This window comes from Spermophilus citellus (assembly GCF_964194105.1).
Source record: "Spermophilus citellus genome assembly, chromosome: 8".
In the NCBI taxonomy this organism is placed as follows: Eukaryota; Metazoa; Chordata; class Mammalia; order Rodentia; family Sciuridae; genus Spermophilus; species Spermophilus citellus.
Genome location: NC_138189.1, coordinates 139,217,008 through 139,242,478, shown reverse-complemented (window position 1 = coordinate 139,242,478; position 25,471 = coordinate 139,217,008). Strand labels below are relative to the sequence as shown.

Below are 25,471 nucleotides of genomic sequence, written 5' to 3'. Positions count from 1 at the left end.
GTAATAAAACAACAACCGCTAAGTAAATTCTTCCTATGGCATGTCCTACTGTGGAAGCACTTGTCTATCTCTTGGCTTGCCAAGGTCACAGGGTGGGGATGTCCGGATTTTTGTTTGTTTGTTCTTTTTAGATACAAATCACAGTAGAATGCATTTTGACATAGTATACATACATGGAGTGTAACTTCCCATTCTTGTAATTGTACATGATGTGGAGTTACACTGGTGGTGCATTCATATATGAACATAGAAAAGTTATGTCTGATGCATTCTGCTGTCTTTGCCATTCCCATCCCCTCCCTTCTCTTCATTCCCCTTTGTCTAATCTAATGGGGATGTTCAGATTTTGAGTTTCGAGTCATAACACAGGCCTGTGGCAGAGGCCCTTTGGTTATTCTGATGGGGCATTTTTTATCTAGATGTAGGGACACTTCCCAAGGGTGCTCCTCAGTCCCAGGGCCCCAGGCATAGATGCATCCAGCAGCTCCGGGCCCCACTTACATATCGTAGATGCAGTTTGGAGTGAAGGAGTGGTTCGCCTTGTGTCCCAAGGAGGCACAGTACTTGGATACGTGGTTATAGGGTTCAGGCACATCAATGACTGTGTCCTCATCGAGGGAGAGGGTGTTTCCATTAAGGGCCCAGTCCCTGCTGTCGACCTGCAGGGAACAAAACAGTGGGCATTCGAGGGTGCCTATCTCTCAAAACTCATAAGATGCCAGAGATATTAACTAATTTCTCCTTAAACTTCATAATTTGAGTATTATAGATGTGGAAAAACAAACACAAAACCCAAGACATCTCTCCACACATGGATGGTGCAAGCAGACAACTCAATTTACTTTTCATTGATTTCCCCCCCTCATTTTATATAGAAAAATTGAGTTCCCTCCCTTGTAAAGACACACAAAAATCGAACTAGATAACTTGAATTAAAAGTAAATGAAAGCTGAGGTGGTGGTGCATGCCTATGATCCCAGCAATTCAGGAGGCCGAAGCAGGAGGATCACGACTTCAAAGCCAGCCTCAAGCAACCTAGGAAGTCCTTAAGCAACTCAGCGAGATCCTGTCTCTAAATAAAAAATAAAAAAGGGGCTGGGGATGTGGTTCAGTGGTTAAGTGCCCTGCGTTCATCTCCCAGTTCTGGGGGCTGGGGGGTGGGGAGTAGATGAAGACGAGGCAAATAAATATATGAATAAATAAATAAAATAGGAACATCAAATGGATGTTCATGTATGAACATAGGCTAGTTATGTCTGATGCAGTCCCATCCCACCTCCTTTCCCTGGGAGAAGTGGGTGGTGATATAGCTCAGTGGTAGAGCACTTGCTTAGCAGGTGCGAGGCCCTGGGTCCCGTCCCCAAGAGATCTCATCATGTAAATGCAAATATTCCCAAATCGGAGAAAATCCCAAACCCCAGACATTTATGGTCCCAAACATTTCAGATAAGGAACCCTCAACCTGTAATGTCTTGTTTTCCTGAAGCCACTGTTCATATGCTGAACTTCTTGGGCTTTCTGGAGTGTGTCTTCAGAGGTCACAGGAACCCTGCTGTGTTGGAGTGCACTGTCCCTTGGCTGGTGCACCTGCTCTGCATGTGTGATATCTCATGGTTTTTTGTTCTTTGTTGTTTGGCAGGGATGAGTAAAAAAGTGGAGATAGGAATGTGAAACATTCGCCGTAAGCTTCAGTCCCACACAGTGAAACTGAATCAGGGATGGAGGTCACTCACTGGGCAGAAGGCTTCAAATTTTGCCCTTAAGCAAACTCTAAGAGGTTAGCTGAGAACTGAAGAAAAAAACCAAAACAAAACAAAGAAAAAAAAAAAAACCCAGAACATACGTCAAATATGTCAAAGTTTGTGTCTCAAAGGGAAGAGGTGATTCAACTGAAACATTCTATCAGCACCTAGAACTCTTCCCAGCAAGACACAGGCTGCATATAGCTTTTGCACTACCAGGAGAAGGGGTTTTCCTAGAGGGCACCCTGCCCAAGGTCATGAATCAATTACTGACAGAATCTGACTGGATCTCAATTTTCCAGACATTGGGTGTGTCTTGTACAAAGCAGTTACTGTCTCAGGGACAGCACTGTCCCCCTTTCTATGAATTAGCTGTGGAACTTTAAAGGGACCCTGTTTGAAACAAACGCTTTAACCAATCTCACAGCTTGTCACCACTCCCCACTCACCTCTTGGTGTGTGATTCGGACTCCATTATAAAAAGACATAACAGTATTCGGTCCCACTGCTACCTTGGAAAATAGTCCTTCTCCGGCACTGGAAATGAGAGACTCAGCAACATAAACCCTACATGGGGGAAAAATAATGACTTTAAAAATGTGATATGTCACTCTTTACGTCAACCACCAAATTATCAATATGGCTACTGGATCCAAAATATCAGTTCCTAATAACCAAACAAAGAAGAAAAGAAGGAAGAAAATGTTAAACCACAACATTTTAACATCAGAAAAGGAAGAAATAGCAGGATAAAGCTACCCAGGACTTGCTATAGCAGCGATTTTCTTTTGGTGGATGGTGAATGACAATTTTGAGTCTGATTGTACAAGTCGATCAGTCTCCAAAGTTAAAACTATACTCAAGTTTGTCAATGTCAGTGATGAACCCAGCCTAATTCCATCTTAAGATTGGGAACCATCTCATCACAAAGTCATGAAAAGTTAATTTTTATTTTACTATAAATTATTGAGATTTCTAAACTTGTCTGGAATTCCTGCCCATGCTCTGAACTCACCCATGTCTGGCTCTTCTTGACCAGATAACAACCCTCTCTAAAACCTTAGTGGCACCTCATAAATCCTGGCTCCCCCTGACCAGATAACGATCCTCTCTGAAACCTCAAGAGCGCATCATAAATTCTGATGTTGGGATCTGAATTTACTCCCTACCTTGAAATATCATGCCATGTAGATCACTAACCTACTATCTGCGTTTGTATTATGCTTGTCAAAATCCTGTTTTTTTCCACCCCCCTTTGAAACTTTTTGTACTATAAAACCTTTTTCCTGGAGAGCTGGGGGGCTGATCTCTAGCCCAGCTTAGGGAGAGACAGTCCTGGCCAGCTTTATTTGTGTAAACAATATAAGCTTGCTTTAATTAGATTTAAAATTGGAGTTGGTGATCTTTTCTTTGCATCGTGGTTCAACAGTCAGGAGGGGAAGACTGTTTCAGTTAAACCCCAAGATGAATCTTCTACATGGAGGAGTGACAGTTAATAGGAATAATTACTTCCCCACTCTTTTTTGTGTTGCTGGGGATTGAATCCAGGGCCTTGTGCTTTTGAGACAAGCACTCTATCTACCAACTGATCCATATCCCCAGCCCTCCAACAAGTACTTCCCAACAAAGTGGTTTGTCCAGACACTGGCTAACTAAAGCCCAAGGATCAAATCTGGCTGCTGCTCATTTTTGTAAATAAAGTTTTATTGGAGCACAGCCACCTGTATAGGCTTGGTATCTTCCTGACTGCTGTAGCTCTACTAAGGCAGAGCTGAGTACTTGCAATGAAGCTCACCGGCCTTCAAAGCCTAAATATTTACTATGTGGCCTTTTGTAGAAACAGGTTGCCAATCACTGGTTTATAAGAAGCAAAGACAGCATTCTGCCATAGAACTCTCTGTGCGTGTGTGTGTGTGTGTGTGTGTGTGTGTGTGTGTGTGTTAGTTACTGGGAATGAAACTCCATATATAGCTCTACTATGGAGCTATATCCCTACCACTTTTTTTTCCCCATAATGCCTTTATTTTATTTATTTGTTTTTATGTGGTGCTGAGAACTGAACCCAGTACCTCCCACATGCTAGGCAAGCACTCTACCATTGAGCTACAGCCCCAGCCCCTTCCCACTTTTTATTGATATTTTGAGACAGGATCTCACTAAGTTGCTGAGGCTGGCTTCAAATTTGTAGTCCTCCTGCCTCAGCTTCCTGAGTCACTGGGATTACCAGTGGATTTGAATTTTAAAACAGAATATATGTTCCATCAACAACTCTTTCAATTCTTTGGACACCATGATGGAATGATGCCGCAGGGATTGGTCATTTGTAATTTTTGCTACATGGAATTTGTGCTTATTTCATGGACTGAATAACAGCTTCCAATTCTACTCTGTGATAGGAGTATACATCCTGCCACTTTGCCAGGTGACCTCGAGGGGCCTCCCCAGTGGTGGATCACACATGTCTGCCCTGCTGACTTAGTACTTGGCTATATTCTGCTTTGTTAGCAGAATGGACAGAAGCGACTGCATGCTAGGTGTCAGGTGGAAGAGCCCTGGAAGAGTTCTGCCAGCCTCCTCCAGCATTTCCATGAGAAGAACATGCCCTGGGGGCTGTACTCCTGTACTCCAAGTCTTGGAATGAAGACTCACGAAACAGACCTGAACCCAACTTGAAGCCTGGAGTCCAGCCTAGTCCAGCTGAACTAGTTGATCTGGGTCCAAAGGGGCTGAACCTCAGCCAACTTGCAGAACCGCATCACATAAAATGTTTGCTTTTGAAAACTGCTCATTGTTTTGAGGGTGTCGTGAAGAATCACCCCAGCAATAATAAGACTGATATACACAGTTACGGTGCTGTGTTGTTTTAGGGCCAACAGAGACACAACTGTCTTCTTTGTAACTGGGCCAGAGCCTCTTGTCAAAAAGAGGCCATTCATTGCTTGTGACATTGCAGGGTCAGCCCTGTCAGCTAAGTCAGGGGACAGAGACTGAATCAGAGCGAGGCAGAGAGAAAACCAACCTCTGAGGTGTCCTTGCTCAGAAACACCAGCTGCTAGGGAATAAGGATCCCAAGCAGGGTATCAGCAAAAGCCACCCGAGAATGGAGGATACAGTGCAGCCTCCTCAAGGGTAACATGTGAAGTGGAACAGAACTTGACACTTGGAGTGAGCTTGTAGAACCCGAGACTTGTCATTTACAAGCTGGAATGTTTTTATGCTTTATATGTTCAGTTTCCAAACTCTCCTTGATGATGAATAAATTGCCTTGCGCTCTGGACCTTCAGCTGGGCTAAGAAAAGGAACGTTCTGGGGGTGAAGGCTAGGGCTTTAAAGAACGTGAAATGCTCCCCTGGAGGACCGCATGAGTGTGCAGCACAAACCTTGCCACCAGAGCTCTAAGAAAGAGGGCCCTTGGGCAGGGCGGGGCCACCTGGCCTATGGCTCTGTTCACTTGGAGCTTCCATGCCAGGAAACATGGGAGCCCTGCTCTGTGCTTGATAAGTGTAGAAACCCTCTCTAGGGAGAGATTCTGTATGAGAATAAAAACACTCATCCTCAGAATATGTAAACATTTATTTGGAAGGTTTGCAAAGGACAAGGGACACTTTCATGAGGGGCTTTGACAGACAGAAGGAGCCCAGCTTCAGCAGAGCGTGAAAGGCATGTGAATTCCCATCACTAGGATTTTTTTGCACCAAGGATTGAACACAGGGGCGCTTAACCACTGACCCACATCTCCAGCCTTTTTTATATTTTTAAATTTATAGACAGGGTCTCACTGAGTTGCTTAGGCCCCTCTAAGTTGCTGAGGCTTGCTTTAAACTCGAAATCCTCCTGCCTCAGCCTCCTGAGTCACTGGGATTATAGGCATGCACCATAGCACCTGGCCCACCACTAGGATTTTTAGCTCTACATAAACAGTACAATTAAAACCACAAGGAATTGCAGCACCATACAGATTTAATGCAATTCCAATCAAAATCTCAATGGTATTCCTCATAGAAAAAACAGTGATGAAATTCATCTGGAAAAATAAGAGACTCAGAATAGCTAAAGCAATCTTAAGCAAGAAGAGTGAAGCAGGCACCACTATACCACACTTTAATCTATACTGCAGAGCAATTGTAACAAAAACAGTATGGTACTGGCACCGAAATAGACTGGTAGACCAATGGTACAGAATAGAGGACACAGAGACTAACCCACAAAATTACAATTATCTTACATTAGACAAAGGCACCAAAAACATACATTGGAGAGAAGACAGCCTCTTCAATAAATGGTGTTGAAAAAAATTGGAAATCCATATGCAACAAAATGAAATTAAGCCCGTATCTCTCACCATCTCTCACAAAACTCAACTCAATGTGGATCAAGGGCCTAGGAATTAAATCAGAAACCCTTCGTCTAATAGAAGAAAAAGTAGGCTCTAATCTCCATCATGTTGGATTAGGCCCCAACTTCTTTAATAAGACTCCTATAGAGCAAGAATTAAAATAAAAAATCAATAAATGGGATGGATTTAAACTAAAAAGTTTCTTCTCAGCAAAAGAAACAATCAGTGAGGTGAATAGACAGCCTACATCTTGGGAGCAGATTTTTACCCCTCACACATCAGATAGAGCACTAATCTCTAGGATATATAAAGAACTCAAAAAGCTAAACACCAAGAAAACAAATAATCCAATCAATAAATGGTCAAAGGATGTGAACAGACACTTCTCAGAAGATGACATACAATCAATCAGTAAATACATGCAAAGGTGTTCATCATCACTAGCAATTAGAGAAATGCAAATGAAAACTACTCTAAGATTTCATCTCACTCCAGTCAGAATGGCAGCTATTATGAAGACAAACAACAAGAAGTGCTGGTGAGGATGTGGGGAAAAAGGTACACTCATACATTGCTGGTGGGACGGCAAATTGGCGTAGCCAATATGGAAAGCAGTATGGAGATTCCTTGGAAAACTGGGAATGGAACCGCCATTTGACCCAGTGATCCCTCTCCTTGGTCTATACCCAAATGACTTAAAAACAGAATACTACAGGGACACAGCCACATCGATGATTATAGCAGCACAATTCAGAACAGCTAAACTGTGGAGCCAACCTAGATGCCCTTCAGTAGATGAGTGGATTAAAAAGATGTGGCATATATACACAATGGAATGTTACTCAGCAATAAAAGAGAATAGAATCATGGCATTTTCAGGTAAATGGATGGAGTTGGAGAAGATAATGCTAAGTGAAGTTAGCCAATTCCCCAAAACCAAATGCCAAATGTTTTCTCTGATATAAGGACGCTGACTCATAGTGGGGTAGGGAGGGGGAACATGGGAGGAATAGATGAACTCTAGATAGGGCAGAGGGGTGGGAGGAGAAGGGAGGGGGCATGGGGGTAGGAAAGACAGTAGAATGAGATGGACATCATTACCATAAGTACATGTATGAAGACATGAATGGTGTGATATACTTTGTGTACAACCATAAGGAAAGGAAAAAAAAAAACCCACAAGGAAAAAGTTACCTGTCCGATTCATAAGGATCTGGAAGGAGAGCATTGGTTGAAATGCAAGATGAAGTCGACTTATCAAAGTGGTACACGGAGCCTAAAAAGCAAAAACAAACAAGCCAATCGTCAGTGCAGGTAGAGGGTTGGGGAAGAGCATTTACAACATTTACTTCTATGCAAGGACAAGAAAGAGCTAAACAACCACAGAGATTATTCTGGTTATACCTATTCGAATGCAATTTTTCCATTCAAATAGATTTATTCTTCAGTTGTATTTTCAAGTCTTAATGAACAGCTATTAAAAGTGCATCTTAAAAATCCCTATTTTGCGATAGGGATTCAAGAGAATTTTCTTCATTCAAACAATTTAAAAGATACTTGGCTACTTAATAATTGTTTTTTTTTTTAATAAAAAATGCTTTGTTGTGGAATTTTCAGATATCTGGTCAGATCAAATTGAATAGTGGTTAAAAATTTTGTTGTGGTTTTCTTCATACCAGACAGTCTGTAAAATCTAACAACTGAGCCCTGGAAGTTGGGTCTTTCACTAAGAATAAACATTCAGTCTCCAGAATTCAGGAGGACTGCACTCACTGCTTTTGATAAAGCATTAACAAAGTCATCTTATTTCTGTTGAGGTGGTTCAGAACTCAATCAGTAATTTTTTCCAGAAACTAAGATGTGCAACCATTCGAGAATTACCAATGAAATCTCTGCAAAGAATAAGCCTCAGAGAATTCTCACCAAGCATAATGGAGACATATGATGTTCTGAAGACTAATAAGTAAAGAAACAAAATTTAGAACCGGAGGGCTTACTGCTGCAAAGTAAATTATTTTAGGCATTGAGACATCACTAATAATCAATTAGGCAGTTCTGCGGTGGTCACCAATGGCTACCAGGTCCTCTATTTTTTTTTTGTACAACCCAAGTCCAAATTAATGTCTCAAATTAAAAGTTAGAAAACAACCCAAATCAATCCAGGACTAAGTAAGAAATAGGCCATTTAAGTATTTCAAAAAGAGAGAATTTAACTCAGGTATTAGTTATACTGGAGACAGGAGAACTGAGAAGCCAAGATGGAGTAGGGAGGAGACAGGAAAAGGAAGCCTCCACTCTAAGTTAAGGGGTCTAAGGGGATGTGGTACACCTGGGGCTCTAGGGCTGGGGTGGCCAGAGTTATGGTGGACTTCCCTGGTGGGAGATGGAATCAGGAGGCGATGGCTAGGCTGCTGCTGCAGATGCTGCTCCACAGAGAGGGAGCTTCCCCAAACCCCCTCCCTGTCTGCCAGGGGGCCAGTAGCCTCCCTGTGGCCAAACCCAGACAGAAGACTGATAACAGAAAAGCCTAGGAAATGCAGAATCCCCTTGCAACAGAAGCAGGTGAGAAAGAATGAGAAATAGATCTGAGAGTAAATCAGTAAGAAACGAACCAGCAGACAATCCATGAAAGGCATTTAGTTCAAAAGAGGAAAAAAAACCACGGATTTATTTTAAACCAACCTTGTGTGTGTGGAGTCCAACCAGAGCCTCACATATGCTAAGCAAGTACTCTACCACTGAGCGAAGTCCCAGCCCTAAATCAAACATTTGTGTGAAAATTCTATAAATTTCCATCTCCTTCCTTAGACTAAAACTTTCAACCCCAGTGTACACTGCGTGCCAGCTACATGTAGCACAACACCTCAGGGCCGCTGCCGATACAAATGGGTTACATCTGTCCTGTATTCCAGGCCGCAGAACAGCTTCTTCCACTCCTTGGGACACACAAGACTCCAGGCAAGCACAACACTCCCTTTTCCTCCCTAGTTTTCACTGTGACTGTGGATTAGAACACATCACACACTCAGCAAGCATTGATTATACCAGTGAGCCAGAGAGCGCAGGGCCTGGCCAGGGGAGGGAGTCTCAGGGAAGGCTGAAGAGTGAGAAGAAAGTCCAGCCAGAGGCAGGAGGAGAAAATCAGCCCAAAGCCAGTGGAGAACCAGAAGCAGTCTGTGGTCACAAAAGCACCAAGAGAAAGGGGGGGTGGGACAGGAAGCCAGTGAGGTGGCAGGTGGGGGAGAACTTTATGGAGCAGATGGTCACATGACCCTGGAATGCCTACTTCATTGGTTAGTCAGCAACAATGCCAACTAAAAGGAGGGCTGGTGGAGAGCCATAGGAATGTGGCAGGACTAGATCTTGGGTGACTTAGAGGTGCCCAGGACAACCAACCATGGTCCCTGACGCTCTTCAGTTTAGCGCTTTCCCACAGAGCTGTTTCCTGACCCCTTTGAAGACCATTTCCTTAAAATGCCAGAGGCCTGCCAGAATCTTGCCCAGGAATGTGCCCCTTTCTCTTTTAACCTAAATGGATTCGAGAAGGGTGTTTGCTATTTGTAACTAGTAAGTATAAGAAAAACAATCATCCTCTTAACAATTATCACTCTCAAAAATCAGTTTTTATTCATACCAAGAAGAACATAAGAACAACAGTAACTTGCATTATGGTGTTTTATAGTAGGTACTAACACCCATATTCAAAGTGAAGAAATAGGTTCTGAAAGATAAATAACTTGCTCAGGACCACAGTATGGTGGAAGTTAAAATTGAGACTCAAACAGGTGACTCTTTTTTCATATATATACATATTTTTTAGTTGTAGTTGGACACAATATCTTTATTTTATTTATTTTTATTATGTGGTGCTGAGGATCGAATCCAGTGCCTTGCATGTGCTAGGCGAGTACTATACTGATGCTCCACAACCCCAGCCCTTCAAACCAGGTGACTCTTGCTATCAACAATGTTGTCATTTCTGAAGTGTTAAACTTTGCATCACTGGGCTGGGGAGGTAGCTCCAGGGGAAGACGGGCTGCCTGGCAGGTGCAAGGCACTGGGTTTGAACTCCAGCACCCAAAAGATAAAAATTGAAAATATTGGATCGCCAGTTGGGATTCTCCCCTGCCCCAGGTCTCCTGGTTTCAAAACATTATAACATTATCTTTTTTTCAGAACATATCAAGAGCTGAAATACTAGAGTTTGTAGCTCAAAGATGACTGCTTCCCTTTTTAAAAAGAAACTGTTCATCTTGGAATAGTTTTAATTATACAGAAAAGTTGCAAAGATAGCACAGAGAGCTTTCACTGTCTCTCCTAATGTTAACTTCTTACATTTCAGGGTACATTTGTCAAAATTAGGAAACCAACATAGATACATTACTAGGAACCAAACTCCAGACTTTATTCAGATTCCACCAGTTTTTCACTAATGTGCTTTTTTTGTTCTAGGATCCAATCCAGAACCTCACATTGCATTTAGACTGCTTCAAAATTTAACTTAAAAAATAAAAATGGAGACATTTAAAGCAACCCAAGTTGGACTTACATGTAAATGTGAGATTTTCTATTTTTGGAGAACTTTCCTTTGCAGATTCTCCTGCAGATCCCAAATAGCTAAGTATTATTTGGGCCTACTAAGGCATAGGTTTATTAGCTTTTTAATTTTTTCTCCTTCAAACCTAACCTGGACCAGAGATACAGGCATTTATAGTTTCCAAGGCATCAGACTAATTCAAACAACGTTCTTAGGCTGTGCCACCCAAAATGCTAAATTTTGAATTTTTTCTTCGTGTTTCCCAATTTTCTACAATAAATAATTTTATATCCAGAAAAAAATATTTTAGTGTGGCATATTGCACATGCAAAGAAAATCCATTTTTTTCTCATATGGATTCTCTTGGGTTCACACATATATTGAGTGTGTGCTCCATGCAAGATGCTGGGTTCTGGAGAGGGCAGGGGAATGTCACTATGCATTTGTCTTTTCCAGTTAGTGCTCAAGTTGAATCAGCCTTCCAGTATGTACAGGTTCGGAGGTCCATCTGATCTGGTTCTTTTTAATATCATTAAATCATGGTTCTGTGCTTTGGAAATGTAGTCATTTGACATTGATTGGATTACTACTGTCATTTCTTAGCTCCTGCACTGTATTATAGACTCATCTATCTGTGCTTCTTGTCATGTGACTTTTCAGTGACTCCCACTAAAGTGTATGATGTAATTTCTGTTTTTCTTGTATCTGGCTTAGCCGTGTAACTTGTTTTGGCCAGAGAAAACTGGTCACTCTGTCAGTTCCAAGGTGAGGCTTTAGGGAACATCACTGGGATCTGCTTCTGTTGTGACATGTTATGATCCACTGTGAGAAAAACCTTGCTCAAAGTTGCCATTGTCCCTTCAGCCCAGGTCCCATCATTAAGACACAATGGCACATGCCTGCAATCCCAGTGACTCGGGAGGTAGAGGCAGGCAGACTGCCAAGTTTGAGGCCAGTCTAAATAACAGTGAGATCCTATCTCAAAAAAAAAAAAAAAAAAAAAAAGCATAAAGCAAATCAAACCTGAACAGAATCCTCCGGCCCAGCCTCGCCCAGCTGTAGCACAGTTGGTCAGCAGACCTACATCTGCTGCTGTAAACCATCAGGTTGGTGAAGTGTCTGTTCTGCAGCAAAACTTGACTAAGGCACCATTACAGTGTGCTACTCAGGTCGAGAGACTTCTCTCGGCCTATCACCCATCTGAAGTGCGTTCAACTTACTTCCAGGCATCAGTTCAAAGTGAGGCTTCCCTTCTTCAGTGGCCATGAGCGTGGCCAGTTTTCCTTCGATCATCTCTCCATCAATGAATTTCCCATAAAGCGCGGTCCTCTCGTCAGGGTACACATAGGCTATCTTCTCTCCAGTCATCTCCCCATCTTCGTTGACATCCCCTACAAGGCTGCCTCCGTCCTGATGGGAGAAACCAAAACCCAGAAAATATTATATATAGTATTTATCTATAGGGCACGAGTTCAAGAAATTTCCATTCTACACTATTAGTAGCAAGAGTGAGAACATGAAACATAACTCCTCAAGTTAATGTCCCCGTGTGCATATAACTTTCCAGATCCTTACAAAAACACTGTGGTGATACTACGTACACAAAGGCTGGTAAAGGATGAGAACGGAGTTACACTTTGTATCCCCAGACTCCCTGCAAATTCTCTATCTTGGTTTGTTATTTAAGAAACAAACATGTTACATTTGGAACATTAGTTGCAGACATTTAAAGACAATGTAACATTACCTCTGGCTAATATCAAGGCAATCCTACCTGCCATTTCTATGATCTACTTAATGTTAGATTTTGGATTTCTAGTCTGTTAAGAAAATCTTTGGTTTAAATGTACCTAAGAATTAATTTGGTGTGCATTGGTAAATATAGAGTCGTCTGCATTTTCTAAGAGAGAAACAAAAGGACTTCCGGACACTGCCTTTCTGAGAATCCTATATCATTATCTTTTTTTCATTATCAATTACATGGTATATTTTTTTCTGGTACCAGGAATTGAACCCAGGAACGCTTAACCACTGAGCCACATCTCCAGTCCTTTTTACAATTTATTTAGAGACGGGGGCTGGCTAAGTTGTTTAGGGTCTCACTAAATTCCTGAAGCTGGCTTTAAACTCGTGATCCTCCTGCCTTAGCCTCCCAAACCATTACCCCTAACCTTAACTCCAAAGGCAAAGTGAAATCAGATGAACTCAATTCTCTCTCAATCACTTCACACTCTATTTACCGCTTCCTTTTGCCTCCTTCAGTAAGAGGAGCCGGTTTTGCTTCATTCCTAAGGATCGCTGTGTACTTTAGCATAGAGGCTATGACAGAATTCTGTATCCTACTAGATTCCACGGACATAGTAGGTAACCCATAAATACTGTTTTAATTGACCTAGGGGTCCAAGAAACAATGCATAATTTAATCCAGTTCCTTCCCCTCACGCCCTACCCTGAAGGTCCTTATAGTATAACTTTGAAATCTAAGATCTTTACATGTTTGATATAATGTAAATGCCATAACATTGCTAAAAGCTTGGTTATTTTCCCTGGTTCAAGGATCTAGAAATAGCTACTCAAAGTCAGTGATGTGGGTGACTTGCTGCTTATTGAGAAACAACAGAAATCAATTACATGGTATATTTGATTTCTATGCCTCCCCACAGTCTAATTGTTCTTTGGTGGGAAAAAGTTTATAAATTAAAATGAATCTCAGTGCTCCCATAAGAGGAAAAATACTTGGAAGCATTTTTTCATAGGTAGAAAGTGCACTAGTACTCTATTTATTGCTCTTCCTCCTCCCCAAATTAATTCTTACTAGGCATAAATGAGGACAATACTTTGTGCATAATGCCTTCAGGCTGTCAGTGATGATTACTGAGCCTGGGCTTATGACATGCCCGAACATAAACCACTACCATTACTAGTAATCTAAAATAGAAGTCTTTCTTCCTACTCCTCATACCTTTTCCCTTAAATGCTTTAACCTTCTGGTTTTGGAAGAAGTGAATGTATTTCTCTAGAATGATAAAATAGAAATTATTTTATTTCCCAAAGGAGTTATGCATTTTTATTTTATTTTATTATTTTTGGATACCAGAGATTGAGCTCACAGGCACTCTACTGCTGAGCTCCTCCCAGCCCTTTTTATTTTTTTAATTTGAGACCTGGTCTTGCTAAATTGCTCAATTGTAAGTTGATCCTATTCACAGGCTGGCCTTGAGCTTGCCATCCTTAGTCACCCAAGTAGCTGGGATAATATTCCAAATAATGTCCAAAGAGTTATGCGTTTTTAATCAAGAACTTTGTTTTACAGTTTGAGGGAATTTCTTGAAAGAAATGAACTCTTCTTAGAGTGAGCCTATAAGCACTGCGGGGAGAATAAATTCTTCTTTTCCTGTTTTGATTCCTTCACACAGAAATATCCTTGTCTGCTCTCTGGGGGGTGCTGGGTAGGAAGCTGTGGATTCTGGCCTCTGCTCGCTGGCTCCTCCTGGTGGAGCGAGGAGTCATTCAAGCGATGTAGTCGGCTAGAGGGCAGGTCTGACACCAATACCCATTTCTTCTTTGGGTGGGGAGTATCAAGATAAAGTCTTCTTTCATGCATCTGCCCTTTTTTTTTTCTTTCCCAGACCCTTATCTGCTGCCTGATTTCCCCTTTCCCTTGGAAGCTCCTCGATGCAGGCCCATAACCCCTGGGCAAACATGCAGCCTTCTAGCCACTATCCAGAGCTGGCCCATCTGCTCAGTTCCCAGGGGAAGGAGTAGAAGGCCATGGGCCCACACCACACCTCCAACCCAACCCTGCCATAATAAAAACTGACAACTTGACCTCTGACACCTGTGTCTATTTCCTAACTGTTTCAGACTCCAGACAGCAGAGGAGTGTGAGCCACCCCCTCAACTGCCCACAGATACCACACTTAAAACAGGCATTATCAACCACTTTTGAAAGCTAAGAACTCATTAGCCCTTCTTTCCAAAGGCAGCTTCTCTTGGCATTTAATAAGATAATAATTAAGGCTACTTATTAAAATGTAGCTGCATTTTTAGTTTTCAAAGTGCAACAACACTGAGAGAGGTGAACACAGTCCCCCAGCTTAGAGCATCTTTGATCTCACAGCGATTGTAAGTTGATCCTATTCACAAGTTAGATGACAGGCAGTGGGAGAGCCTGGGGATCTCTATTTTGCCTCTCTCTGCCTACAGAGTTCCACTTACTTCTGTGACGTCAAGGTTCACTGTCATTTCAGCACCTCCCCAGCAGTGGGCAGCCAGGTGTTCACCTGGAGCCTCAGGAAGCCCAATCTCAGTCTCCTTAAGGTGGCAAGTGCCTCCCCTCTTCCTGTCCCACTTGCCTTTTTCTAGGTGGTAACTGAAATGACTTATCATCAGTCATGGATCCTACCATGAGGATATGTAAATGCTTTCGTAATTTTTAAACAATTCTTATTAGTTATTGATGGACTTTTACTCATTTATTTGTTTATATATGGTGCTGAGAATCGAACCCAGTGCCTCACACATGCTAGGCAAGCGTGCTACCACTGAGCCACAACCCCAGCCCCGCTTTTGTAACTCTTAGCAAATGTTTTACACGTTCTTTTCCTAGAGTATATGTTCCTTCCTTCCTTCCAGATGGGTCTTGCTATGATGTCCTGGGTTCAAGCAGTTCTCTTGCCTCAGCTTCCTGAGTTCTCGGGACTACAGGCATGCACTTCCGTACTCAGTTTAACTTTTTAAGAACAATAATGTGTAAGTAGATTTAAGGGAGCTATTTTTTCTCGTTACATATGTAATAATTTGTTTTTATTAACATTTTTAAATTGTAAGAAGATAAGGTTCAGAGTAAGCATCTGGATATGACAAAATATTAAATAAAATATTCCCTAAGGTTTATTTTCTGAAATATTTTCTGGAAACTCACTAAGAACAGATGGGATATTTGAAATGTGAACATAAATTAGAACATTAATTCTGAACTATGGGTTTTGCCATGTCTACTTGCTCTAATAAATTCCAGTTTACTATCACCAAATACTCAGGCAAGTTAGATTAAATCACCTTAATTCAAGCAATATAAACTATAAAGCGACTTCAAAAGTAGTGACATTGTGAAAGTAAACAATGGTGTAGTAACAAAAAAAAAAAAAGGAAATCTCTGGATTTAATCTTACATATGAGAAAGAGAACACAATAAATAGCAACAATGAAATAGCCTACCACTCTTTCTCTATGACAAAAGGAATTGAAAGCAATGTGTGTGTATATATCTATATCTATCTATATCTCTATATATCTATATATTATCTTTCACTTGGTTAGTGGTATGATAAAATTGATTCATCCCAGTTAATCATTCTTTCCCAAAAATGACTCTAAAAAATGACCAACTCCCAGGACGTCAGCAGCGCACAACATGCCCCGGCCTCCCAGACTCTGGGCTTCAGCTACTGGGCTGGGTTACTCTGGGCTTCAGCTACTGGGTTACTCTGGGCTTCAGCTACTGGGCTGGGTTACGGTTCCGCAGCGTCTCCAGTTGGAGCAGAGCGCGCACCGCGCTCTTTCTGAAGGTCAAAGCCTTGTCTTACTGCGCCACACCTTCCCACAGGGGCAGGCGCAGGCTTACTGGGTAGTAGATCCAGCACACTCCATGGCGAATGTTGTCTTTGTACTGCCCCTTGAAGATCAGGCGCCCATCCGTGTCGTACTCCTGCGCTGGGCCGTTCAGCTCTCCGTCCACGTAGGTGCCCTGGAGAACGCCGCCGTCCTCGTAAGTGTAGACGCCCTGACCCTGCAGGGCGTCGTCCACGTAGTACCCCTCCAGGGTGCTGTGAGGGGGAGGACAAAGAGGGACAGTCAGACAGACTCGACTCTCCCCAGGACAGGACCCCGCCTGAGGCCCTGATGTCCAGCTCTGTCCAGCCGGACAGGCGCAGGGCACCCTCCTGAACCCTGGGTAAAGTGGGTGAGGTGAGGAGGGAAGATGAGATTCAACTCCCAGTCTCGATTCCCATAATCCTTTCTCGGCTGGAGGAAAGAGAAGAAGAAAGCCACAGGTGGAACCGAGGACAGACCTCACCTAAATATGTTTCTGGGGCTAGAGACCAAGCCACACGGGGACAGAGAAATTCCGGCATTACCTTTGCCACTTATAAACCACTCACGTTGATCTCCCTCAAGAGAGGGCCAGAACTCACTGGGAGTTCTCAAGCTCTTTCCAGTGGTTACAGGGATCGCCAATAAGATGAATGCAGGTTAGGATGTGTGTTTTTTTTTTTTTTTTTAAAGAATGCATGGCTACATATGTGTGTGTCTGTCTACCCGCATAAGCTCCAAATCACTAACGTGCAGCTCACCAATGATCGCCTTAAAAGGCATCCATACAAGTAATCCCCTTGTATCTCTTTGGAAGGTCCTGGAGATTTATTTAAATGTATAGACATATGTGTATGTTTGTGTGATACACAGATATAAGTCATGCATCACTTGACATGAGAACAGCTCCTGAGAAATATATATATATATTTGTACTGGGGATTGAACTTGGGCACTTGACCACTGAGCCACATCCCCAGCCCTATTTTGTATTTTATTTAGAAAAACGGGTCTCACTGAGTTGCTTAGCACCTCGCTAAATTGCTGAGGCTGACTTTGAACTCAGGATCCTCCTGCCTCAGCCTCCTGAGCTGCTAGAATTACAGGCATGTGCCACCACAACCAGTAAGGCACATGTAATTTTGCTATTGTGTGAACATTGTAAATGTACCTATACAACCCAGATGGTATAGCCTACAACACACTCAGGCCACAATATAACTGTATGGGTTTCACTATCCTACATTCTGCCTGTCATGCCATTCTTAGGTGGTATGGGGCTGTATACACCCCCCCCACACACACACACACAAACACATGATCATGGCCAGTGGGGGCAAGAAGGAAGACCATGGCTCACCCTGCTGATGTCATGTCTCTGATAACGCCTGAGCCCTGGTACTAGGTGGGAGAACAGTGCTGCAGTGATGTACCAGCACCCCTTTATCTCTCTCCCCAGAAAACACCCTTGGAAGTTCAGAAATAGGACTTCTATGTCCTATCAAAGGCTATGCAATGAAACTAACTCTACCAAATGTTTCCTTTATGTATTAAAATTTGGAATAAGAGCAGCTCAAATTATTATTATTATTATTTGGTACCAGGGATTGAACTCAGGGACACTTGACTACTGAACCACATCCCCAGCCCTATTTTGTATTTTCTTTAGAGATAGGGTCTCACTGAGTTGCTTAGCACCTCGTTTTTGCTGAGGCTGGCTTTGAACTCACCATTCTTCTGACACTGGGATTACAGGCATGAGCCACTGTGTCTGGCTCAAACTATCTTTAAAATTTTAAATGTGAGAAATTTAGAAACAAAAACATCATGATTGTTTTAATATATGCATCTAACATTCATTCATTGATTATTTTAGTATGTGCAACTATATTCACTCATTCATTCATTCATTCATTCATTCACTCAAACAGTGAGCATTTAGAGTGTGCCTTCTGTGTAGCAAGCACTGTGTGCGGCTCTAGAGAACATGAAGACAGAACACACAACTGGACTGTTCGGCCTGGTGGGCACACACTGTGTCCTGAGCCAGGCAGGATGAGCACATGGGGTGCTGGGGTACATGGGATGCAAAGCAGCCACAGGAACTGAGGTGACTGTCCCTGACTGCCTGGTAAAGACTTGTCTCATTTTAATGAATGACTGAGAACGATCTATAATTATTAAATGAAAAGCACAGCCTAACAGGCGATAGCCCTTGATGACATTGTAATTACACTATTTGTAGCCTCCCAAGGAGATAAATAGTTCTCTTTCAGCTTTGTTTGCACTATCAATGACAAATAGGCTTACTAAATTCATGAAGAAAATGCACTTCGCATAGCCATTGCATAAATAATCAAAATTCCAAATCAGTGAGGCTGAAATTAATGAGATTCAACCATTATTAGACTCCCACAATTAAAGAAAAAAAAAACCACCTTGGAGAACGATTACTAATCAACTGACATATTGATGCAATATACAGTACAAAAAACAACTTAATCATTCATCTTCATATTTTGAATTGTCAGATAAAATATCAATGCCTGGTTAAGTCTGAATTCAGAAAAATAACAAATAATTCTTTAAGTATGTCCCACCAATTTTTAACTTAATTAATTTATTTTTAATTTAAAAAATTTCTTTTAGATAGTCTTACACTATTGCTCATGAATGCCTAGGCTCAAATGATCTTGCCACCTCAGCCTCCTGAGTAGCTGGGACTATAAGCATGCATCATGGTGCCCAGCCCAAATACTAAATAGTACATGATTATACTAAATTTTTTTGTTGTTGTTGTTTATCTGAAATTCCAATTTAACCATGTGTGCTGGATTTTTATCTGCTCATCTTGGCAACTCTGTGGACTTTGGATTCTCAGCAACATTCAAAATGTTCCTGTGTGTGTTTGGGTACAATTATCCCCCAAAGGACCAGTCTGCCAATATTCCTCAGGTTTAAGACCAAATCTTCAAGGCACAGGTCTTGCAAATCAGTTAAATAATAACATAGACTTGCACATATTTTCCCATAACCATATCCATATTGTCCTATTCCTTGCCAATGGCCAATGAAGAAACTGCTGTTTCCCTCTCTTAGTCCAGGGGACTTTGGACACACGAGTGCAAATTCTTAAGGTGCTGGACAGTAATCTTACTGCATGACTCTTTAGCATCTGCTTATCCTTAGCTTTCTTGGCAACTTTTTATGGTAACTCGGATGGAATCTTAATGTAAAAAGGGCACGTCACACACTCGAACTGGGTTCTCCAAGGAAATAAAAATCTCTGAAATCCTCTGGCACTGAAGAAATGAAGGGAAAGCTCCTTAGATTGGCCTTCAAAGCCAGGCTTTCTTTCCAGCTTTTCCTTCCTTAGAGAAGGCTGGAAATTGTGGCCCATGACTTGCTTTTGTCAATAAAGTTTTATGTGAACACAGCCATGCACATTCCTTCTTGCCTCCTGTGGCTGCTTTCCGACGCTGGTGGAAGAGTTGAGGAGTTGCAGAGTCGGTATGTAGCCCAGGAAGCCTGTTCCTCTCTCACCCTGAATAAAAAACATTTGCTGCCTCCTGTTCTAGAATCTTCGGCTTACATTATATATTCACAGACTTCTATGTACCTTAGCTTCCATGCTGTGTGTTTCCTTTCATCCTCCTTGAAACCTAAGTGAGCTGACTTTTTAGCTCTGCATCTCCAAGGACATATTCAGGAAAAAAATCACGAGTTAATTTTTCTGTCATCTTCCTTCCTTCCTTTTCTCTTCATTCAAAACATAAATGCCTTGGGATGATAATGAATATTTTCAATCCTCTGGCATTTTTCCATTCAAAGAGAGAAAAAAAAAAAACTAAGAGAAAATGGTGCTATTTTGTAGCCACTAAAATGTCAATGTGGTTATATTTGAAAAGTAGGTACACAGAAGTAGCTTTCTAATCTTTCTTGCAGAAACTGGACTGAGAGTTGTTTTAGAGCATCTGCTCCTCACTGTAGGAACATAGATTCCTCATCTTCCCCATGGAGCCCTAATTTCCCTCAAACTCTACCCTGGCCAAGCAGCCCTGCAGACCATTACTCATTGCAGCTTAGTCAGGCACTATTCTAGAACACTCCAAAGCTCTACTGAGGTTAAACTCCATGTCCTGGGCTGCGGTGTAGCCCAGTGGCAGAGTGCTTGCTTGGCATGTGCAAGGCCCTGGGTTTGGTTCCCAGCATTGCAAAAAGTAAATAAATAATGTGTCCTATTTTTCTCTATCTAGGTTGTAAGTCCTTTACATATAAACATAGCAGATCATCCTAAAGCAAGAACCTCAAGGCTATGATGGCGAGCTTTCCACTGAGAAACTGGGTTTAAAGCAAGGAGACAGTTATAAAACACTGGGATAGTCAAATTTAAAAACTGCTTCAATTCTACTTTTTTTTTTTTTTTTTTTTTTTTTAAGCAAGAAAGAGTCCTCTCTTTTTGCAGTAAATTATGAGTGACCCAGTTGAAAGGGGAAGGGTGGAATAAATGGCTCTTTATGTTAAAAAGGTAACGTGTTCACTGTCAAAGAAAACACACACAAGCACCCTGAGCCGTGGAAAGCAGAAACCCAGGATTTGTGCCCAATTATGCACAGCATCTGAGACTTTTTCAAGAGTGTACCATGCATTTTCCCACCTTTTGTTTTTGTTGTTTTAACAAAAATGGGATCACAACACACAATTTCTTAACTTGTATTTTCTTGAAGTCCTTTTCAACATCTTGGCAGATTTTTCAGGAGGTTATGAAATTACAAAAAAAAAAAAAAAAAAAAAAAAAAAAGGTCTTTCAATTTTTCTGGCACCAGCATCTGAATTAAACAACTGGAAAGTTTAGAGGAAATGAAAACATCAATTTTAATTAAATTTCTTTCTCTGCATGCACACGCACCATTTCTGGTTTATCAAAGCTCTCATACTTCCAGTGAAGTTTTCAGTAATAAATTAGGAAATCTAACTTAACATAAAAAATACGTTTTATAATAGTTTGCAAGAAGCACTTGAGATCTGATACACTTGCATTTTATACAGACACCACTGCATTTTCACTTAAAAATCACCTGCAGTATCTGAATTTGCAAATGTCATTAGGGACTAAACAGTGTGGACTTGTTGTCAGGGTCTGAGGCTCTAGAAGATTTGCTGCTTTCCATCTCATGGGCTTAAATTTTATTCCCTTACTTTTGTCATCTACAGCAACATAAGAACCAAGAGGGAAATATAAAAATGAATCATAATTCTACTTTAAATTTCCATTCTTGGGGCTGGGGATGTGGCTCAAGCGGTAGCGCGCTCGCCTGGCATGCGTGCGGCCCGGGTTCGATCCTCAGCACCACATACCAACAAAGATGTTGTGTCCGCCGAGAAGTAAAAAATAAAAATATTAAAAATTCTCTCTCTCTCTCTCTCTCTCTCTCTCTCTCCTCTCTCACTCTCTCTTAAAAAAAAATAAATTTCCATTCTTAACCAAATTAAATTGTGACTCTTAATATTAAAATATTGTTTTAGGAATTATTTTACATTATGCATTATCTCTTAAAATATGGCAAAGTAGTGAGGAACAATAAGACCCAACTCTGCCCAGTCTTTCTTTCTTTCTTTCTTTCTTTCTTTCTTTCTTTCTTTCTTTCTTTCTTTCTTTCTTTCTTTCTTTCTATTTTTTAGTTGTAGTTGGACATAATACCTTTATATTTATTTATTTATTTATTTATTTATATGTGGTGGTGAGGATCGAACCCAGCATCTTGCATCTGCTAGGTGAATGCTCTACCACTGAGCCACAACCTCTGCCCCTCTGCCCAAGCTATTTCTTTTTCTGTTTTTAAATATTTATTTAGTTGAAGATGAACACACAGTATCTTTATTTATTTTTATGTGTGCTGAGGATTGAACCCAGTGCCTCACACATTTGAGGCGAGCGTTTTACCACTGAGCTACAACCCCAGCCCAGCCCAAGTTATTTCTAACTAACAACTTCATGCTTCACAAGTGTGATAAGCAAGCATTGTAGTGCTTCTAGATGTATGCTATATTGTGTTTCTATTTTTCTTTTTGTTGTTGTTTGTTTTTAACCCTGAAAAAAACATATTGAAGATCTATGAGTCTATAAGATCTGATTATCATAAAAGCTCAAAATAGCAATAAAATATCTGAGGAGCAATTAGTGCAATTTAGCTTTACTCTCAAAGAACAAACAACCATAAAACTAAACAAACAAACAAAAAAGAAAAAAAAACCTAAGAAAAGTTCTGACTCTCCAATATTTGGGTTGAAATCCTAACCCCCAGGAAGATGGGCTCAGGAGGTGGGGCTCTGAGAGATAATTAGGTCATGAAGGCAGAAGCTTCCAGAATGGGTTTAGTGCCCTTATAAAAAGACATTAGAGAGCCCACTTCCTCTCTCCCTCCTCTGCACCGTGGGGAGGCACACAAGGAGAAGGAAGCCATCTAAACCAGGAAGCCATCATCACTAGACATGTACCAGCCAGCTCCCTGGTCTTGGGCTTCCAGCCTCCAGAACTGTGAGAAGGGAATGTTGTTTATTTTTTTTTATTTATTTTTGGTACCAGGGATTGAACCCAGGGGTGCTTAACCATTGAGTCACACCCCCAGCCCTGTTTTGTATTTTATTTAGGGACAGGGTCTCACTGAGTTGCTTAGGGCCTTGCTAAGTTGCTGAGGCTGGCTTTGAACTTGTGATCCCCCTGCCTCAGTCTCTTGAGCCGCTGGGATTATAGGTGTGTGCCACTGCACCTGGCTGGTGAATGTTGTCTAAAACACTCAGATAGCATTTATTACAGCAGGCCAAAACTGATTAAGACACTGAGATACTGTGATACATTTATAGTTTGGTTTTCAGCCATGCTTCCTGACCCATAACTCCCTCCCCCAGGCAGGCTATCGAAACTAGAATTTCTCTTTTCCAAGGTGGTCACAGAAACTCTAATCATCCCCTGCCTTTCTGTGCAGGAGCTGGCCATAGAGAAAATCTCTGACCAGCCATTGTCTGAGAGTAGGTCATAAGACCCCCTCCTTCCAGAGGGGTCCTGTTCATACCCTGGAGGGAGGAGTGCTGCACAGAGTCCCAGAAAGGATCTGAAGAGACAGGCTTTCTGGGCTCCCCACCAGCTGTTAGCAATCATGTTACCACGATGAAATCTCTCCACAAACCCCAAAGGAATGGGTTCCAAGAGCGTCCAGATACGGACATGGCAAGTTACACTTCTAAGACGGCTTGGTGGTGCCACGCAGGCCCCTTCCCCAGGCCTCGCCCTGCGCATTTCTGCATGGGTACCCTTTGCAGCATCTTATATAATGAACCAGGGAACATGAGCATCTCCTTGAGTGGCTCAAGCTGACTACAGAACGTGGGAATGGGGTTGTGGGAGCCTCAAATTTCAGCTGGTCAGTCAGAAGCACGGGTCAAACGGCCTGGACCCTGAGCTTGGCATGTAGTGGGAGCAGTCTTGGAGACTGAGCCCTCCGCCTGTGGAGTGTGACGCTGTCTCGTGTAGACAGCATCAGGACAGAGTTGGATGAGAGGACACCAGCCACAGAACGGTTTGCTTGCTGGTGGGGAGACATCTCCACACCTTTTGAAGTCACAGAAGTCTGCTGTGTTGCCTGTCATGTGACACTGGGAGCAGAAGGAGATGCAGGCACTCTGAGCCTTTCCCAATCCATTCCCCCAGTCACCGTTGTCAACTCAACAGTGACCACGATGATGACGGATCATCGGATCATCGTCTCCATCCATCCACCGATTCCTCTGAGCACCTAGGGGAGGCCCTACATTTGATAGGGTTCTCCAGGTTTCCTCATTTAATCACAACAACTCTGAAAAGTAGGTTTGTTTATTCCCATTTTACAAATGAGAAAGCTGAAGTTTAGGGAGGCCAACCAGCTAGAACTTTCCATCAGTCTCCCAAGCTCCTACCAAGTTGTTAAAGTTCCTACAGGAAAAAGAGCTGGGTTCACCCCAGGCCTCCTTTGAATTTTTCATAATTATAGCTTTTGAGTGACCTGAAGCCCCACGAGAGTGTGGAGGGAAATCGTGAGGACCAGCTATTTCCCTGTTTGTAGTTGGAGGAGGGGACACATGTAGTGGACAGAGGGCCTCATCTTGGTTGAATCTCAGCTCCAGCTCCTACAAACTAGATGGTCATGGGACAGTTATTTAGTCTTAGTTTCTTCATACTTAAAATGGGATCATGAAACCATCGTGGCGGATTGTTGTGAAGGCAGAGCCCAGTGCTGAACGGATGTGCAGATATTCAGAGGTACCTATTTATTTTCCATTCCCTTGCTTGCTGCATGTTACAAAATCTTTTGCCTCAATTCGGACTGTTCTTTAGAATACAGATGAACACATTTGCTGAGCCTAGTCCTACAAGAGCTGGACAACACTCAGGAACATGAAGGACTTTTGCCTTCTGTGGGAGGCTGGGAGACATGACTTCAGAGGTCCACTCCAACTCCATTTTCTCTGAAATGTGACCAAACCCTTTCTTAAAATGTAGCACAAGAAATTCTGCATAGAAGTGTCACTTCAGGGGCTCATCAGATATCCTCGTTTGGGTTACTGGGCCAGTGATAAACTACAAGGAGCTCTCTTGGCTGGACACACTAGTGTAGCAAGCGACATCAGAAGATGACTTGGACACAGAATGAAGTCATGGGGTAATTGATACTTTGAAATCTAACTGGCATGTCAAGGAGAAGCATCATGTTTACACAGCAAACAACACATGATGCATTATAGATTTGTAACTATTTTATATATTACTCATATATCTACATGTGTACGTGTGCATACATAGATATGAGCAAATGAGTTAACTCATCTTTTTCTCAGGCTAAGAAACAATTCCCTAATATCCCACAGCCCCAAAGAAAGCCGATCTAAACTGGAACTTCTTCCTTCTTCTTACCATTCTAGGACAGTGACAAATTCTGCCTTGAGATCCATAAATCTTGGTTGAAGTGAGAACAATTAAAGAAAACTACATGATAATAAACATCCAGAATTGGGGAATTATAAAGATTAGAGCTGTATACATCAAAATATTAGATATTTTCCTAATATCCCTTAGTACTCCCATAAATCCTCTAGTGCCAGGTTCCAGATCCACACGAACAATGCCTTGAGATCCTGTTTACCTTCCCAACATGTGCCTCTACCTTAGAACCAGAATGATATTAAGAAGAAGTCCCAATTACTTAATTTTAGGAAAAGTTTCTTCTC

The 25,471-nt window shown here is 41.9% G+C and overlaps 1 protein-coding gene across 1 annotated transcript in view; it reads right to left on the bottom strand.

Moving 5' to 3' along the window:
* Positions 1 to 25,471, bottom strand: part of SETD7 (SET domain containing 7, histone lysine methyltransferase) — a 49,129-nt gene that overhangs the window by 10,259 nt on the left and 13,399 nt on the right. Inside the window, exons 3-7 of the mRNA XM_081304783.1 lie at positions 16,242 to 16,443; positions 11,836 to 12,025; positions 7,273 to 7,354; positions 2,192 to 2,309; positions 502 to 659 (exon numbers count right to left, since the gene is read on the bottom strand). Of these exons, the coding sequence (XP_081160909.1) occupies positions 502 to 659; positions 2,192 to 2,309; positions 7,273 to 7,354; positions 11,836 to 12,025; positions 16,242 to 16,443 (750 nt within the window). The remainder of the gene's footprint in view (positions 1 to 501; positions 660 to 2,191; positions 2,310 to 7,272; positions 7,355 to 11,835; positions 12,026 to 16,241; positions 16,444 to 25,471) is intronic.